Here is an 18,848-nt window from a genome sequence, read left to right as displayed (position 1 = left end):
ACTTCAGTCAAAATTTTGCCTTTAAAACTGAACTTACTAATACTCGGTACGTGAATTAGTTGTAATATTTCAGTCATAAAGCAACTGTTATAATTCTCTAAAATTAATTTCGAAAAGAAATTTAAAATCATATCAATCTCGAATATCATAAATATTTACTTAAGAATATATTCCAATTCCATATAAAACTGTGTCAAAAATACACAAATTGCCGATAGATAAGGAAACGGTCAATTTCAATTCCAATGCCACACCAGTTCATCTAGACTCACACTTATACAGTCAGCTGTCACACAGTCCCCTTATCATAGAAGACAAATATAGCACTAAACATACATGTACGTCAGTGCTATAGCGCTTCGAGATTTCACAATATGACCTAAAGTGCTGGAAGATTGTATTCTGTGTGTAGTTTCGCATACAACCCAAACATTTGGCTTCAAGTTGAGATAGTTCGTAATCAACAAGCATCTTTTGCACGACTGGCGTTTAGTTTTGGTATTGATGGAGGAATTGGATCGATAACCATGGCGCGAGTTGTTTTTCTTAGGCTTTCGAAAACCCATTTCCATTTGCAAAACGAGGAATTGTGAAGAAAGATTTTGTGTCATTCACGTGGACTTTCACACATTCATTCATTGATTAACCTGAATCTTAGGACACACAATTAAATTGACTGGAAAAGTAACAATGAATAATAGATCATTTTAGGCCGTCAAAGAATACACTTGTCGCAAATGCAACGTCAACGCACACGTCCATTGGAGGATTTAGCAATATCAGATTCCGTTTATATGAAAGTGGTTTGCATTAAAGTACACACGTAATCTCACTCACTCACTCGCTCACTCACTGTAATTTCCCCATTATGTTTCTATTTTGAAAGAAATACTATATTTTTTTTTGTAATTGAGTGGCATTCACATGAGTCGACACGGCTGGTTTACTAATACATAAAGTATTTTCATTTTGATTAGAATATATGTTTATATCACCTTTGACACGAACTTGACTCCAAATTCCAACAACTTCGGATTTAGACTTCCCAGACGTCTCAACTGTCACAATACTTTCATTGTCTTCACAGATACCGTCCTTTTCCGATTCCCCGGTGAAGTAGGTCCTTTACTGGACTGCTCAGTCATGTTTCTACCCGTATTGATGAACACCAACTAACGATACTATTAAATACCGTAGTAAGAATCACAGATTAACAAACATAAACCTGATTCTTCTCACATATTTCACATTTTTGGCAATCACGCGATAAAGCATTCCGGGAATTCGATACATCCGGTTAATAATTGGAAACATAGAGTAAGAGTTTGCTGGGACCTGGCTGAGTTCGACAATACCGGGGTTTTGTTACGTTCGAGATCGCCTGCATGTCGAATATTGCAGACAGCTTAAAAAAACAATCAATCTTCACTTATCGTTTTAATTAACTTTTGAAAAAGTGTAGAGTTTTCACTGAAGTAAATACATGAAGTGCATGTAATTTTATATTAATCTACAAAGTGATACGCATACATATATGAGCTTTTCAGCCACCCTCTGAAGCTACATCAAGTATCTAAGTGATAGCTGATTCAAGTGATATGTTTCCATGACAATCCGAGGCAAAATGTTGAATCCTGAATCCTTTTTCTTGTCCACAATTCCAAACCTTACAAGGACATTCATCACAACGCCGTTTACATGTTGACTTTCGCCAACACCTGGCATCATGTCTATTTCATAGTGATTCATCAAGACATGCTTACGATATACTCGGAATAGTACAATGGGCTCTGCTTATAGCAGAATCTGATATTTCTTGTGATTATGGAAATTGTTTATTTACTTTGACGTTTTTAATGTACAAGAACAGATTTAGTTTCTGGTGGCATTTAGAAGAAAAACAATCATGAAGACTCGAAACTTGTATGGGATATTAACAACGTCTGTATTGTTTGTAAATAAAGCGACAGAACCCTTTCCATATCAAATAGAACTCCCTGCATAGGGGAAGCAGAGTCGATAGTACGATTCTAACTATATGATGAGCATGTGTTTATGAATCACTATCAAATAGAGACAGTTCCAGGCTACTTCTTGCCTCTTTCATCATGCTTCTTCATTCACCCGATGTAGCCCAGAAACTTCTTCACAGACAATAAAGAATCTGTTAACCATAATAGTTTCATGTCTTCAATATATAAATATATATTATCATAATATACAAGATTTCTACGCGATTAATCGCAAAGAACAACGAAGCACGAAGCGTGGTTTATTTCACAATAAAATATTGTTCTATCATGACGTTATTTCTTGAGATTCGAACATCCGCTCGCAACTAAGTCTTGATGACGTCGTTAATTTGATGACGTTATTTTTGAGAGGGGAGAGTCTTGTGAGTTGGTCCGTATAGATGTAGCAGGCAACATAGATAATTGCAACGGCCCAACGATAGCATTCTAAAGTGGGAGAGATATGTCAATCGGTTTTGGGAAGAAAAAGTACAGATAATCGACGTGGCAATTGTGAGAATATCCGGGAAATACCAAACCTAATCCCCTGTTGATACAATAGACTTGTCGGATAGAAGTCGGGTTGTATTCTGGGATTCATCATTATTTAAATACGGATAAATACTTTGTAAAAGCTTGTACATTTTATTAATATCCTTGCAGGTGCTGTTCAAAATGTTAATATCTCATATTAGAAATACACGACATGTTTACTTCTTAAATATTACCACGGAGGTAGTAGGCCAAGGGAAATGACGTTATGTTCTTCAGCGTCATGCCTGCTCTTGTACTTCTGCCACTGTCGACCTCCCAATAAGGACCGTTATGCTATACTCTACAATTGTATATACTATCGATTGGGAGGAATAACGTGGGGATCTGGCATTGGTTTTGTAGGAACAACTATTCGGAGGCTTATCGTGAGTATCATTTCCTTGGCTGAATCCGTAAAGACAACGTTATGCCTGAATGACTTGTTGATATATCTGTTACGAATGTGTTGAAATTAAGATTACAAATGTCATGTACTGATCAATGAACACATAACATATGTGATAGTAATATGTTTGTTACAATCAGACAAAATGAACATTCTTGTCCATTGTATGTCTAAACAAGAAATCAATGTAATCAAATATATTGGTCAACAATCATGAATTTAGGTTATCTGGTGCGAGAAATGTTGAGTCCTGATAAGACTTCTTTCTGAGTAAACGTATCAGGAAATTTCAATTTAATCAAATTGATTCATGGTGCGTGTATGTACAGAAATTATACGTCTGAAATGTAAACGCTCAGGTATGTGTGTCGATATTGCTGTCGGCCTCACAACTGTACACTGTACGTCTGTACAGAATAGTGCCAATAGATTTCCTTCCGGACAATGTCATTCTTATAGGTACACACAGGCTAAAGACAAAGAGATTGTTAATGTGAAATAAATCGTAAACTATTGCATGAGTCTCTCTTTATGTAAGAGACCATTTCATTAATGTAAACAAAAGGGTATTTAATTTCCATTTACATCAAATATATAGAAATTTATCTAAACATCCTCAACAGATAAAGAAACAATTTCCCAGGATATTTCCAACCACCCCTTAATGAAAAAGATTTAAAATGGATAATTGTGTTCTTTCATTAATATCCTACATATTCAAAATCCTAACAAATCAAACTTTTCACGACGTGATATAAGAATTCAATATTTATTGAACAGAATGAAAAAAGGATTCATCAAACATTTAACATATTTATGCATTCGATATCTTTTATTTGGTAACACAATAAAAAATATAACAGTTTTCAACAACTCACGAACACAATAGCATATTGATAAAGGTAGTGCAGTGAATCGTCTATTACAAGCCCGGCTAGGGTCTTCCATTTATCACTGATATATACATTTGACTCATCATTTTGAGGTTTTCAGAAGGTATTCACCTTCCTTTCTCTGTTATAAATACGAAAGCACAAACAGTCTAAATAAAGATGAGTTCTTTTGTTTTGTTTTTAACGCTGCCCTCAGCAATATTCCAGCTATATGAAAGCGGCATGAAAATAACCAGACCAGACAATCACGTGATTGATATCAGCAACGATGCAAGCCGCCGGGGTACGACGCAACCAACCAAGACAGTTAGCCTGACCATCCGATCCATCAGTCTCTTCTTGCGACCAGCATTGATTGCTGGGGACCTTTCCAGCCCAGAATCCACACGGGCACCTATACTCATGAATCTTGGAGGTGAGTGAGTGAGTTGGGTTTAACGCCGCTTTTAACTGTATTCCAGTTATATCACGGCATGTCAGCTTAATGTTGTAGGAAAGTCCGAAGTGATGCAGGGCTCAGATGTTTACAACTTCGGTGAAACCCACGAGCACGGGTATGGTACTGCAAAACCTAGCACAGAATCGGGGCGAACCGGGATTCGAACCCACAATCATAGATTTCTGGCGTTTCATTTCTAGAACGAATGCTCAGCAAGCAATAGAAGATAAAGCCATTAAACACAGAGGGTGTTTCCAAGTAAGATTGTCATGTAATACGGGGCCCTTGACAAACGATAGCGATACAGGTGATAGGTCAAATGCACCGTCAATTATTGCTTCAGACATACAAGTTATCAGTGGCAATGGTTCGTGTTTAATGATGAAGTCCCCAAGAAACGTGCCAGACATGGCACAGCTTAGGTCCATCTCGATCAAAGCAGGGGCAAAATGAATTAATTATTAGGTTTCCATCCGTATCGAAAATGCCCACTTCTCTTGACGTCAATGTCGGCATTGAATCAGGATTGAATGACTTCACAGCATAACGGTTCAGAAACCTGATTTCTAATAGCAGTATTCATCCGGTTCAGATATCGATTAAAAACCCAATGGAATCACCCAAAGTCATGTTTGCTCCTTAAAGGATAGGTGGACAATTCCATGATCAAGAGCAAGGATAATCTAAGATGTCATCCTTGGAAAAAGTATCTGAATGACAATGTGATTATTGTCTTATTATACACTTAACTACTTCAGAGAGTTTGGTCGCTATTGGTTGCTCTTTTTATCGAGGTTCCTTTGCTTCCTGATAAATGTGCTTAAAACGTGCCTAGACGTGATTGCGTGTGGACGGGGATAACTGGATATTCAATCAAGATTTTCTTACTTATACTTCTATAATGTGATCTTATTTGCCCGTCACTCCTTTCACCACTTCACCATTCTATCAACAAAATGGCGCATTTGTTACAGTCCGTGGAGATTCTTGGTTAGAATTATATATCCTATGCTTGTCATACCAGAGGCTGCAATTTGAATCTGGTGATCAGTCTCGGATCACGGGACACGAATCTCCGTGGTCGGCTCGAGTGGTGGCGCTCCTGTCATCGTGCCTGGAAGGCGTGGGACGGTGCTCATCAATCACTGTTTTTTCTGATCCAGACTCTATTATGGCCGAGCTGCCGTCATATACCTGGAATATTTCTGAGTGCGTTAAGCAACAAGCAAACAAAACAATACAGTCTGGTGTTCAGTTAAAACGCTTGTTACAACGTCATGCAAAACCGTTTGCCCTTAAAGTTATTTCTCATCAATGAGTTAGAGGTATAATGGGGTCGTGATATATTTCATGTGCTCAATCGGACTATCTGATTCTCTTTTGTTTCAACATGTGAGTCGAAATTGTTCACACATTCTCAGATAGAGGTACATCTCAACGAAGCGGTATTTGTCAGAACCAAAGCGTGTTACGTCATTAGTTTGAGGCGTACCTCTTCACATTAGGCGGCTCTTGTGGGTCTCGCTAACTAGTATCATTATGGGACGTATTGGCATTTTTACAACCCCAAACTTTATGCTTTATATGTTTGGGATGCACATCCTTAAATGAGCGGTACTGTCTGACAGCAATCATATACGCCATCATTTTGTGACGTACCACTGTGATAGAGCACTGTGGTCCAGCAAATGTTTGACGTCCATGTTTACAAGGATCGGGACGTCGATCGTATACGTCATCAGAGTTCGATTGACACTGTACACTGAGCAACTTAACGTCATCACTTTACACTGAAAAGCAATTACTAGTACATCAAGCCGAAAACGTCATATGTGGGACAGAGCTCTACGCATTGAGCGTCACTTTGTAACACCAACCAATATACGTCATCCGTTTATGATGTAGCGCACTACTTTAAACGTCACTTTGTAACACCAACAAATATACGTCATCGTTTGTGACGTGGCTCTACATACTGAGCGTTACTTTGTAAGACCAACCCATATACGTCATCAGTTTATAATTATGACGTACCTCACAACATTGGCGGCACTTTGTAAGACAAACCCTTATACGTTATCACTTCGTGACGTATCTCTACACACTGAGCGGTACTTTGTAAGACCAATCCATATTCGTTTGTAGTTAGTAACGTAGCTCTACACAATGAGCGATACTTCGTAAGATCAGCCAATATACGTCACAAGCTTGTCACGTACCTCACAACAATTGGCGGCACTTTGTAAGACAAACCCTTATACGTTATCACTTCGTGACGTATCTCTACACACTGAGCGGTACTTTGTAAGACCAATCCATATTCGTTTGTAGTTTGTAACGTAGCTCTACACAATGAGCGATACTTCGTAAGATCAGCCAATATACGTCACAAGCTTGTCACGTACCTCACACAATGGGCGGCACTTTGTAAGGCCAACCGATATACGTCATCAATTTGTGACGTAGTTCTACACACTGAGCGGTACTATGTAAGACTAGCAAATATACGTCATCACTTTGTGACGTACCTCTACACACTCAGTGGCACTTTGTAAGGCCAACCTATATACGTCATCTTTCTGTGACGCAGCTCTACACATTCAGCGGCACTTTATCAGGTTCAAGTTCGAGATTAGGATCCACAATTTGCGAATGTTTGTGCTCCTCGGATTCCGTGTGCGAATTGACATCTCGCCTGCGTCCAATATCCCGCATTCCGATATCTCCGTTCTGCTTGCCCCGGTGGTCATCAGTGCTGGAGTAGCCTCTTGTCTTGTTGATGTAGAAGGTCCTATCCCTTCCTGACAGACAGGCCCTGAAGGATCTCAAGATGTTCACATAACCCTCCCTGAACTTTGAGTTCATCCACCAGTAGATGAAGGGGTTATATGCACAGCTGCTCATGGCCAGCCAGTGAGCGCCAATCCAGATGGTTCTCATGTAGCTGTAGTCGTAGATGGTAGGGTTGACGTCGCCAACGATGGTGATGACGTGCAGAGGCAGCCAGCAGATGCCGTAGATGCCCACGACAGTAATCATCATCAAGATTGCCTGCGATAGAGAGAGGCGTGTTAGCAAATACACACTGGACAACGTGTTAATGAATATCATTAATTTATCTATAAAGCACTGCCAATCAATCTGTTCACTGAACGGGGCAGATTACGCCACTCAACTAGCGATAGATTACAAATCTATATTTTCAAGGCTGGGGAGAAACCAATTCCTGAGGCTTGTGTGAACAGCAGTGGTTCTATACACTGGGTAAGCGGATGTCGGATTCCGATCGGCTGAGATCTATTCTGTTATTTTCAATATACCCAGCTAACATGTAAGGTTCATTTGCTATAATCCCCGCTCGAATTGCCAAAGGTTACATTATTTTGCATCATACTAACCGCATTTTTTATCTCTTAGTAATGATGTAACGCTATTCTCCGGATATTTACGATATTGTCCGAACGAAACAGAACTAGGGGTAATAATTCTAACTTGTTTTCTGTCGTCTGCTTAGTGGATACACGACTGACTGTGGTATTCTTGCCGATTCAGATCAAATAATTCATGTTTAAGACATAACTGCAACATAAGCTGTGTGGTAAAATAAATTACCTGTCCCTGGGGTGACATGGATTGATGTTGAAAAGATATTTAAGTTTATCTTCCCTCGCCCTTCTGACTCGTGGAAATACTAACAAAGAGGGTACAACAACCCATGTGACAACATGTGAAGATCCGGGGTAGAATAGGTCTTCAGCAATCCATGCTTGCCATAAAAGGCGACTATGCTTGTCGTAAGAGGCGACTAACGGGATCGGGTGGTCAGGTTCGCTGACTTGGTTGATGTATGTCATGAATCCCAATTGCGTGGATCGATGCTCATGATATTAATCACTGGATTGTCATGTCCAGACTCGATTTTAACCAGACCGCCGTCATATAGCTGGAATATTGCTGAGTGCGGCGTTAAACAACAAACAAACAAACAAAATGTATCAACAGTGAATGTCAGTACTGTCAGTGCGTTCTGGACCGACCATGTGATTCTTTACGAAAACAATAGTCCGGCCCATAAACATTTGAAAACAACCAATTTTTGGAAGTAATTACACATTGTCAGATGTCAGCGTGGACCTGTGGTTTATGTTTCAAGTTAAAATCATAAAGATCGTATATGTTGAAAAATTGGGCAGCGTGAAAGATGAAAATAATTTGTTTAATAATTTCATTCGAACAAGAATGAGTGAGTGAGTAGGTTTTACGCCGCTTTTAGCAATATTCAAGCAATGTCACGGCGGGGGACACCAGAAATATGCGTTTCACACATTGAACCCATGTCGGGAACCGAACCCGGGTCTTCGGCGCGACGAACTAACGCTTTAACCACTAGGCTACCCGGCCGTCCCTTGAGCAACAATTTGTTCCACTTCAACAGCACCGAGTTGTAAAGGGGCAGCATGCTAGTAGGCATCTGAATATTTTAAATGAGCATTAATGGTGTCTTCTATGCATCAAGAGCTGGAGATTACTTTTGATACAAGGAAAACGATAGCTTGCGTAGGTGAGGTGAGGTGAAATTGGGCAAAACGTCGCGTCCAAGATTATTGCACTTATATAGCGAACCCCGGACCTTCCGCTCCCCAGGCGGACGCTCTAGATCTCATACTAGACCACGGAGGCGGTCGCTTGCGTTGTGAAGGAATGACATATTATTGTTTTTACAGCACAAGTACACTAAGTTTCAAGATTAAGTGAAAGAGAAAATTACGAAAATATGAATTACTTCTGTCAAAGTATTGGGCAATAAATATATCTTCATGTGCTAAACAATCTGAACAATTTCGTTTCAGTAAGCCCTCAAGACGACATACATCCTCGCCTTACCTTGCATTTCGCGCGTGACTGCCTTACTTGGACCTTTACACAAAATATATTGTTGAGCACATAAACTATATACATTGGACAATACTTGGATATATTTTATCCAAACTGTCATTTTTATTGTAACCTAATCTTTGAAACAGTATGAAGAAAACTACGACCACTTCCGTCAGTTTTGTTTTGATGTGAAAAAAACTGACAATGTGATCGATATGTTATATTGGTCAATTAAACTTAGGATCAATTCTCGATGAACTATACTTTGACATAAATGTGATATGTTTATTATCGTTATGATATGTACCCTGTGAGAAGAGGTATATTGGGCATCCAGATTTCAAACAAGGGCGCTAACTTAGAATACCAGCACTTTCACCTTTGACTAGACAGTGCATATATACCTTTAAGACCTAATGAGTTTAGACACCGTTGAAAAGATAATTAACTCCATTTGGTTACACTTGTGAATAAATAAATACGTTGTAACACTTGTACAACGTCCACGATTTTGAAACCGTTAAGTCTTCAAAGTGCAGCACTGAGCGTTGTACAAGCCGGTTGACGGCCAGGCATCACGAAGGTTAAAGGATAAACTATGTTTATATCTCTGAAGAATAGTTTCTTTTGTATCAGTGTGCCAAATTAATCAATGGGTAAGTGTTATTGGCGCTAAGATGTGGCAAGTATAACGTGTTGAGCAGCCGAACCAGGTGGCACTAGTCCGTCTGTGACACGCGCCCACAACAAAGCTGCTGCAGTTGATATCGACCACGAAGGAACGCTATCTGGCTAGTTTTCGAATGCACGGAGATGTATTTATGTTTAAGTTATAGTGTGATGATCGTAACTGCTTCTAACCTACATGTAGTCGCCCGTTATGAGAACGTAACTGTCGTTGTATATTTATTTATAATGTGTCATATATTTACAGGTTGTTATGCAATGCCATTGAAGTTTTGTATATTTTGTATTAACCCTTTTGATTGATATAGCTTCGTTTTCACATGTCGTCTAATACTTAGCTACCTCTCTGATATACAGGTTTCCAAATATAGTCGACGTAAATAAATCACATTGGGATCGACTGAATTAATGATGGAAACGCGCATGCCCTGTCGACATAGTTGACCTCCGAATGTATCTCATAAACGAATGTAGAGAAGTTCCCAGGGCGTCAGACAGAGATCCTCTTTGCACGGATAGTGTTCAGCCCTGGAGGACAAAAGTATCAATAATGTATGGACAGTGTACAAGCTAGGAGAACCAATGTAGCGATAGTGCACGGATAGTTGTCAACTTATGGCTATCATTGTAGCGTTAGTGCACGGATAGTGGTCAACCTAGGTGGGGATTCTCGAGTTGCGTTCAGTGCGAAAAGACTATCCTTCAAATGTTCATTGCTTCAATATAACGGACAGTTTTCAACCAAGAGGACTAACGTAGCAATAGTTCACGGTAGTGGTAGTGTTGAAAAGCGACGTACAATCAGTCCATAAAGCTTGTATCAGTCGACTTTTGTCGAGTTCATGTGCTCAAACTTTAGCCTAAATACAAACTTTATAAATTTAAGTCTTCAAAGAAAAAGAGAGGAAACCTGACAATTACCTTTGTGTTTAAGTCATCGTAGGTTTAAGAATATGTAAACGAGCGTAGCGAAGAGTATTGTTTAGGTCGCTTTTATGAACATTTCAGCAATATCACGACGGAGGACCTAGAAATCGGCTTCACACACTGTACCCTAGTCTGTCTCCCAGACCCTTGAGAATTTCATTGAACAAAATGAATATAGCTCAAGTCTAGAAAGATTTGAAAAGTCTAGATAGCCTTAGCTTCAAATTAAGCATTTGGATTTGATTTATCTTATTTTGTAGGTATATATGTTTTTATTAGATAACTTTATTTCTGGGACTAAATGTTAGTCTAATTGCATCTAAGTTGGGAATCGAACCAGAGCTGTCAGCGTGACAAGCAAACGCTTTAACCACAAGGCTATAGCTACCACGCCGCTCTAAAAGGAAATGTGGAATTATGTTTCAAGTGCTTATAGATATTCATTCCATCGATCATTCTCACGTTCATGTTACATTTGAAGGGAATTACCTTTCGGAATATCAAAACTCATTTATTCGCCATGTGTCAGAAAAGTGTAGTATTGTCTATTTGTTATTCCAATATCTATGGTGCGTTCCTATTATTCCACAATATACTCGACTGTCATCTCTGGCATTGACTGGATTACGAATAGGAAAGATTAATGAGATTGATGCATGGATTTCCATCACGAAAGGCTTATCGCCTGAAATCCTGACATTAATAATACATCTCCTCGCTCGTTCAGTGGCACTGCACAAAATGAACATTTCTGATTCGAAAGCTCGACATAGATTACCGCAGTAGATTTAATTCTCTCACAATAACTCTTTGAAATTCGCGTAAAAACCAGCTGGTTGTTCGTTTGAGTGGAATCGAAACGACGGTGCTGTAATGTTTTAGTTTGTCCGATGATGAGACTCCAAATTAGGGTTCACTCTACATACAAATAAGTGTAGTCATAACATTCAAACGCGGTACAGTTCCGTATGTATGAAAATCCTTAAGAAACTAAATCGCAGAGTTGAAAATGACACCGGCGAATACGAGTGAGTGAGTGAAATTTGAAGCAGTATTCCAATGTTACGAAAAAACAAACCTGAGCTTCACACAGTTTCGTGTTGACCTTTGGCGTGACGAATGCATGGCTACCCAACGACCCGAGCAACAACCGTAGCAAAGGCCATTTCATTTCGCCCTGCTGTAGTGAATGAGTTCGGTTTAACGCCCCTCTGAACAATTTCAATTACATGACGTGATGTCAGTGTGATGTTGGAAGAAAGCCCGAAGTGATGCTGGTCTTAGACGTTTACTACTTCAGTAAAATCAGTAAACGTCTAAGATCTATCCGTGAAGATCCGGGGTAGAATAGGTCTTCAGCAACCCATTCTTGCCGTAAACGGCGACTATGCTTGTCGTAAGAGGCGGTTAACGGGATTGGTTGGTCAGGTTTGCTGTCTTTGATGATTATTTACAGACCGCCGTCAAACAAACAAACAAACACAACTTCAGTATATCAACAAGCACGGTCCTGACAAACCGAGAAATATTACCAGGCCGAGATTCGGATCCGTGATCAGAGGTTTCTGGTAACCCCTAAGGAACGCGACGAATTGCCTCTTGCCCGAGCCTCTTCGGCCAAATGAAACAACTTAGCCTTAATATAATGCATTAAAAGAGTTTGTTGATGAACCTACACACTGGTATTTGTCTCTCGTGGGGATTCAGGGACAGAATATGTCACGCTTCTTGTAGGAGCCGACTGAACTGGAGATTGGATGATCAGGCTTTGTGATATGGCTGATCGTGTGCGTGTTATCGTAACGTGGCCCATGCATTTGTGGTGGTACGTGGTCCTGTGTACAAGGCACAAGTCACAAATAAATTGTGTTAAGGAACGTCGGTGGCGGAGTTGGATAGGTGACTTTGTTCGGCAGCTTGACTCCTGTGAGTTTCTAGGGTTTCGGTCATGCCCAAACTGAAACACGTGTTACATGTGGTGTATCCTTCGAAATATGCCTCTGTTCGCCCATCAACGAATGGGTACCCGGTAGGAGGAGATTGTAATGTGACTGTTAACTTTCTAGCACCTCACAGGCTGTATACTGCGCAGGGAGCTGAGAACGAAGGGGGGTCCGGTAGTGCAAAGACGTTTGGAACTTGCTAAATTACACCCAGATTACATTGGTGACAACGCTAGATTAGCACGGATAGGATCATCTTCTATACAGTGTAAAGAATATCAATGTGGCACGGTTGCCAGTGACATTGTTATACATGTTTTTATGTCATGTCAAATCAACCTCCTCAAAATATGCCTACTTTTTAATGTAATTTGTGATTTACATGATGTTAACATCTTTGAAATACTATAATTATGGGAAGATGAAGGTGGCCTATTTTTATCTCTATTGCTAGGGGGTATACCTGCTCAATGTGAAAGAAGTTTAAATTTCCATGTATGGCAGCAGATGATTCTCGCCATATGTTGCACACAAAGAAAATGGGCGTCACTTATATAACTATGGATATATACTGCTATTGTTGATTTTCACTACCATTAATTTATCACTTGTGGTAAAACTACACATATTATAGATGCTGTCATCTCCAAGTTGTGGAAGAAACAAAGAATATCTATCTATCTATCTATCCAGTAATGTCCGGAAACAAAATAAGATCTGTCACGGTCCTAGGGCAGTTGAATAGTTCTAAATTGGAAAGTGCGTTGTACGAATTCATAATATAATAATATAAAATGCTTTCAAACACTAGTTTGATTCCCAAGACTCTATTATCGACAAACCGATACCAGAATAGATTTCACTAGAATAATGCTGGGGGTGGCTTTACAACGTTAGGAGACATTATACAACATTCATTTTCCCATCTTTCAATTACACGCGGCATCCCCACAAACCTGTTTAAATAACTTCATAAAAACACTAATGGTATTGCAGCCGTATATCTTACCGTAATCAATATGAAGAACGAGCGTTGGTTCATACACCAGTACATAATTAATCAATTAATGGGTTATGCGTCAAAATATCAAAAAGAAATAGTTGTAATAAACACGAACATTGTTCATTAATCACTGACTTGTTGACTCTATGCGCAATATACTTTCTCCAAGCGGTTTCAAATCTGGTAATCCTCCAGACAAATTTAACTATTTGTAGAAATGACGTGTCATTATTCTCAAAATGGTTTTCACTGTCAGTGGAATTCAAGGAAAGTTTAATATTTAATACTCAACCATAGACAGTTAACGCCTGTAAGGATCTATCACATCAAAACGTCAATAATCACTCAACGCCGCTCCCATCACATTCAACCTCATTTAACAAACGCAAATGTTATTTTACATCGTTTTCATTAAGACAGCTAAATATGAAATATTTGAAAATGGAGAATCACGGTAACTAACGTTAATCAATATTAACGTGTTTCGGAGACTAAAGAGGGGATTCTGTTACATCCAGGGAATATACATTAATAAAACTGTGACTTTGAAGATAAATTGAAAAAAAAAATCATTACATTGTTCTGCACAGGGTATAACTGACATGATTTATTTATCTGTAACAGAGACAATCAACAATAACTGCCAGTCGGGCACCGTTAAAAATATCACATAAATCTCGAATTTAAGCCCATAACATAACATTCATACACTCCCTCAGTTCACGCAAAGAACATTTCAACCAAACAGGTTTCATCGTTTCCCTTTCTTGTGAAAACAATTGACAGTCAGTAACCTGACTATGATGCCAACTGGCAGGAATATCCAGGAACATTTGGTACATAACATTGTGTTGAACATTGCGTATGTCCTTCTTTTCCTTATTCATTAAATCTATGATTACTCAAGATGAGACAGACCTGAAGGCACAATATACATACAAAACAATGATCATGCATGTGCATTTTATATTGCCAGATTTACAAATGGATATTTCTCTGTATATATATATAGAAATAGACGTACAGTTCTGATTATATCAGTGCTTTTACTCTGCGTGATAGAAATATATTACATTTACCAACATATCTTACAATATAATTAATGTGCTTGTTTCTTAATTCAGAGTAGTAGGGGCCACATACATAGAAGATTCGTCAACAGCAAAATAGCCTTTAAGCTTGTATGACATGCAATTCGTTATAAATTGTGTTTTCATATCTGTCTCAACAGCAAGCTTAAAAATTCCAGCATCTTAATCTAGAATAGGATGTTACTCAATATTAGAGAGACGTGGACAAACTGTATATGGCAATTGTTTATTTCAATGAAACAACTCCCTGTCCAGCATTACCATTATTGTCTGAGAAGAATGAATACATGAAACACTGAATGGCGCCAGAGTTGACCACCATGTGTTTTCTGCCACTGCAGAACTACAGAACATGCATGTACATATTCAGTAACAGCATGGCAAACAACATTGCTTTCTATGAAACTCATCAATACAAAGTTAACCGAAATTGTTTTTTGTAAAATGAATAGGCATGTGCGCTCCAATCTTATAGATTGAATAAAGATGTTATTGGGATGAAAACCCGGAAATCTGAGTGTGAATATATTTTCTTATAGGCATTCTTTCAATGAACCCCATATTTTAGAAAAAGCGTGGCAAAATGGACACCGCATAACGAATATCTTACATTTCATCAATACGTATCAGGACAACTGGCAAAGGAAGGGGAGAAATCACTGATAACTTTTGAAAACCTGAAATTCTATCATTAGAAACCTCAGATTACACTCGCAAAATTGAAAACTCATAAAGTCGGTTTCATTTTCCAAACAAAAATACCCTCTTTCACTGTTATGTTATATTATATATCACTTGTAAGGAAACAAAATACTCTCTGTCGCCCACATAACAACACAGCAATAGAAAATGCCCAATGCAATCAAGCTTAATCCAATTTAAATCAAGATATAAAAGGATTATGAAGAATGTGTTTTGATAAGAATTCTTTCCCTCAAACCCATATTATGAAAAGCTTGGCATTCGCCTTTGCAAAATGGATAGAGCATTAAGAATATATGACTTTTGATCAATACGTATCAGAACACTTTCGATTTGTTGTTCTTTTCCACTTTCTGCTTACCGCGTGGGCTCAGTTGTTACAGAGCATATGGCGTCATAGTATTTCAGAGTCACAACTGTGAGAATTCTCGTAGAAAGAGAGTGCAACAGAATTTAATAACTTTTGTATTTTACAATATTGAAACATATAATGATTTTTCAGATTTGATGCGCCGAAATTCAATCATTTGTAACCTCGGGCTAATATGAAAATATATAATGTCAGTCTCTTTTCAAAATAATAATACCCTCTTTCAAAGTTATGTTACTTTTATATATCACTTGTAACTATATAAATCGTCTCCGTCGCCCACTACACAACACAACGTACGCAACCGCATTTGCCCAGTACAACCAAGCCTAATCTAATATAAAATTTTAATTCATTTATAAAAGTATTCTTGAATATTTATTCAGTTCTTGAACAGATTAAGAATAAGCGCTCCTTCTAAGCGCGGTGGTTTCAAATGAACGTTTGTCAAAGCTTAGAAAGAAGCTTTACTTCCACTTGTAATGTTCCGTTAACTAAATACAGATACACCTTGCAGCTGAAGAAACATGTGTGTGCAATGACAACTGTATCAGTAAACGCCATTGTGTTCAATGTTTGAACAGGACACACTTGACGCGAGGTTATTATTCATGCAATCGAATCAGCATACAACTAAGCACATAGGAGACACAATGTCCCAGATCAGTAAATTGATTATGAAACGAATACCTCAGTTCATATTTGATCAGTTTGGTCGCGACTATGAGGGTTCCAATAATTCGCGTATTCACCACATCACTCAACATATGCCGTATTCCTGCTCCCTTGAGAACTGTAAGTGAATGTTTTTTTCTCGCCGCTACCAGAGTCCAAACAAGTCAATATGTAGCATCCTATAGTTGGAGCAGGCTGTCTTTATGTCTGTAATTTGTCAATATCACATGGTAATCTTACGTTAAGTGGTGATTTCAAGGACCCATACCAAAATACCACAAGAGCCACCCGTTTTCAGAATAAAAAACGACATAACGTCCCTTCAATTGACCCGTTATAATTGTGATATTTCATCAATGAAATGGTATTGACATCTTTATGGCATTTGTATAGTTCAATAAATGTTATCTTATACATCGTGTATATTCCCGCGGAGATCAAATTGCATGAAATCCGATAACAATGGGTTTATCAGATGCACACTAATTATTGATGTTTAACGACCTTTCCGTGGAAGGATGTGAACGTATACCTAATACAAGTTTAATGTTATATTGTGTTGAAACAAAGCCATGAAATCGGGTGTCATGTACTAAACGTTTGTCAAAGATGCAAGAATTCGAATTCTACCATGACATTGATGAATGCTTGATTCTGATTGGTTAAAAAGAGGTTTCCTTTTTGCTACGGAAACCCATTTCATATATTTTAAGCAGAGACCATATACCGATACATAAAAAAATGGCTGCCGATCGATCACCCCCCATATGAACTGTAAAACGTATCTATATTTCCTCTATTACACGCTGGGTCTCAAATACAAGGCAGGTCTCTGATACACGCCGAGTCAAGGGCTCTCGCGAAATTGATAAACGGCCTAGCGTCTAATAGAGGGAATGCGGTAATTTGATATCGGATGTTTTTGGCGTTCAAAGCTGCAACCCTGACTGCTACGTTGATGACATTACTAGATTTAACGAAGGCATATCTTTTCCATACAAATGAAATTGTTTAACAAACTGTTAGGGACATTCTATGGCTTCGAGAATCGGAACAGGTAATTTCCTCATTGAAACAACCGACAATGACAGTAAAATAAAACATTATAAAACATGTTTGAAGAAATTTTATTCATGACAACATGTTGTTTTAAAATTTGTTTTGTGATATTCACTGCCATCTCCGTCTATCACCACCGTAAGGATTTGGCAGGAGAGGATTTAAAAGTCCATCAGAAAACACTCCCAGATTCTCTAGCTCCCTTCGAAAGGCGACAACAATGTCCCGACATCACTGAAGTCAAAGCACACTTGATCATAGCAACTTATCAAACTAGATGAGATTCATTTCAGAGCACGAACAATTAGAAAATCATACACGAACCACTGTAATTTTCTGTCACACGCTTGCGTGAATCCATGAAAACTTCAAATTGTCAGGTCAAATCATGCAGATTCCGGCTTGTCTGTAGTCGTAAAAGCGTCTTGTCTGCAGCCTAAAAAGCAGCTGTTCAGTCATACTCCAGTTCCATTGGTAATCACATTGTACCAACAGGCTCATTCCCAGTGAATCTACAGGTTAATGTTGAACCACATCATAGATCGGTGTTGTCATCTGGCTTCGTAACCTGTCTTCTGAAGCACGGAAAATATAACATTGGCAGCCATATTGACAGCTTTGAAGTGTGAGTAGCTCTGATGTAGGTCAAGTTCTGCCACATCCAAGTTCGGGGTGAAGAGGCGTTTATTTTGATATTTTATTATTTACTTGCTATTTGCTAACTAACTAATCAGACTTGCACATGCAAAATAAATAGTAGAATTATAGAACTTTATCCTCCAAAACTGGCTCATACAGGAGATATCGCCTGGGTGAGGTCAAGCAATATCTACATTGTAGATAACGCAGCAATGAATTTGCATAACAATGCTTTGCAGACCATTGTGACGTCATTACTTACCATGGTGTCACAATCAAATGACATCACTAATGGCTCCGCTACTGAAGCTGACAGCAGTACCTTTTTTACACTTAAGACACTGCTTATTAGTTCTCTTATTTATACATTTGAAACTTCGCGCTAAAGCGCTCGGTTCCAAATTACACAATACGGGGTATCTACTCTACAGTGGGACTACATCAAATTTCAAAACACAGTAGGCTTATCTCCTAAATGAACTAAACGTTTTTCAAAGATGCTAGAATTAGAATGACAATTCGAACTGTCAAAACAGTTTATAGTTTATTCTGGTACAGCGAAATCCCATTATTCTGGTCTAGTAATGGCT

General features: G+C 38.6%; 1 protein-coding gene across 2 annotated transcripts in view; it reads right to left on the bottom strand.

The window, feature by feature from the left end:
* Positions 1–3,707: 3,707 nt before the first annotated feature.
* LOC124134309 (RYamide receptor-like) overlaps positions 3,708–18,848 on the bottom strand; it is a 36,425-nt gene continuing 21,284 nt past the window's right edge. Inside the window, exons 2-3 of one of the 2 annotated variants that reach the window (XR_006861078.2) lie at positions 6,504–7,335; positions 3,708–6,318 (exon numbers count right to left, since the gene is read on the bottom strand). Coding sequence is in view for 1 of the 2 variants with exons in the window: in XM_046499057.2 (XP_046355013.1) it covers positions 6,877–7,335 (459 nt within the window). In the remaining variant the exon portion in view is untranslated. Of the gene's footprint in view, positions 7,336–18,848 lie in introns of both variants that reach the window. The other variant, XM_046499057.2, reaches the window with a different exon arrangement.

Source organism: Haliotis rufescens, unplaced genomic scaffold (genome assembly GCF_023055435.1).
Source record: "Haliotis rufescens isolate VD_foot unplaced genomic scaffold, xgHalRufe1.0.p SCAF_11, whole genome shotgun sequence".
In the NCBI taxonomy this organism is placed as follows: domain Eukaryota; kingdom Metazoa; phylum Mollusca; class Gastropoda; order Lepetellida; family Haliotidae; genus Haliotis; species Haliotis rufescens.
The sequence above is the reverse complement of the archived record's forward strand: the minus strand, read 5'-3'. Positions and strand labels throughout refer to the sequence as shown.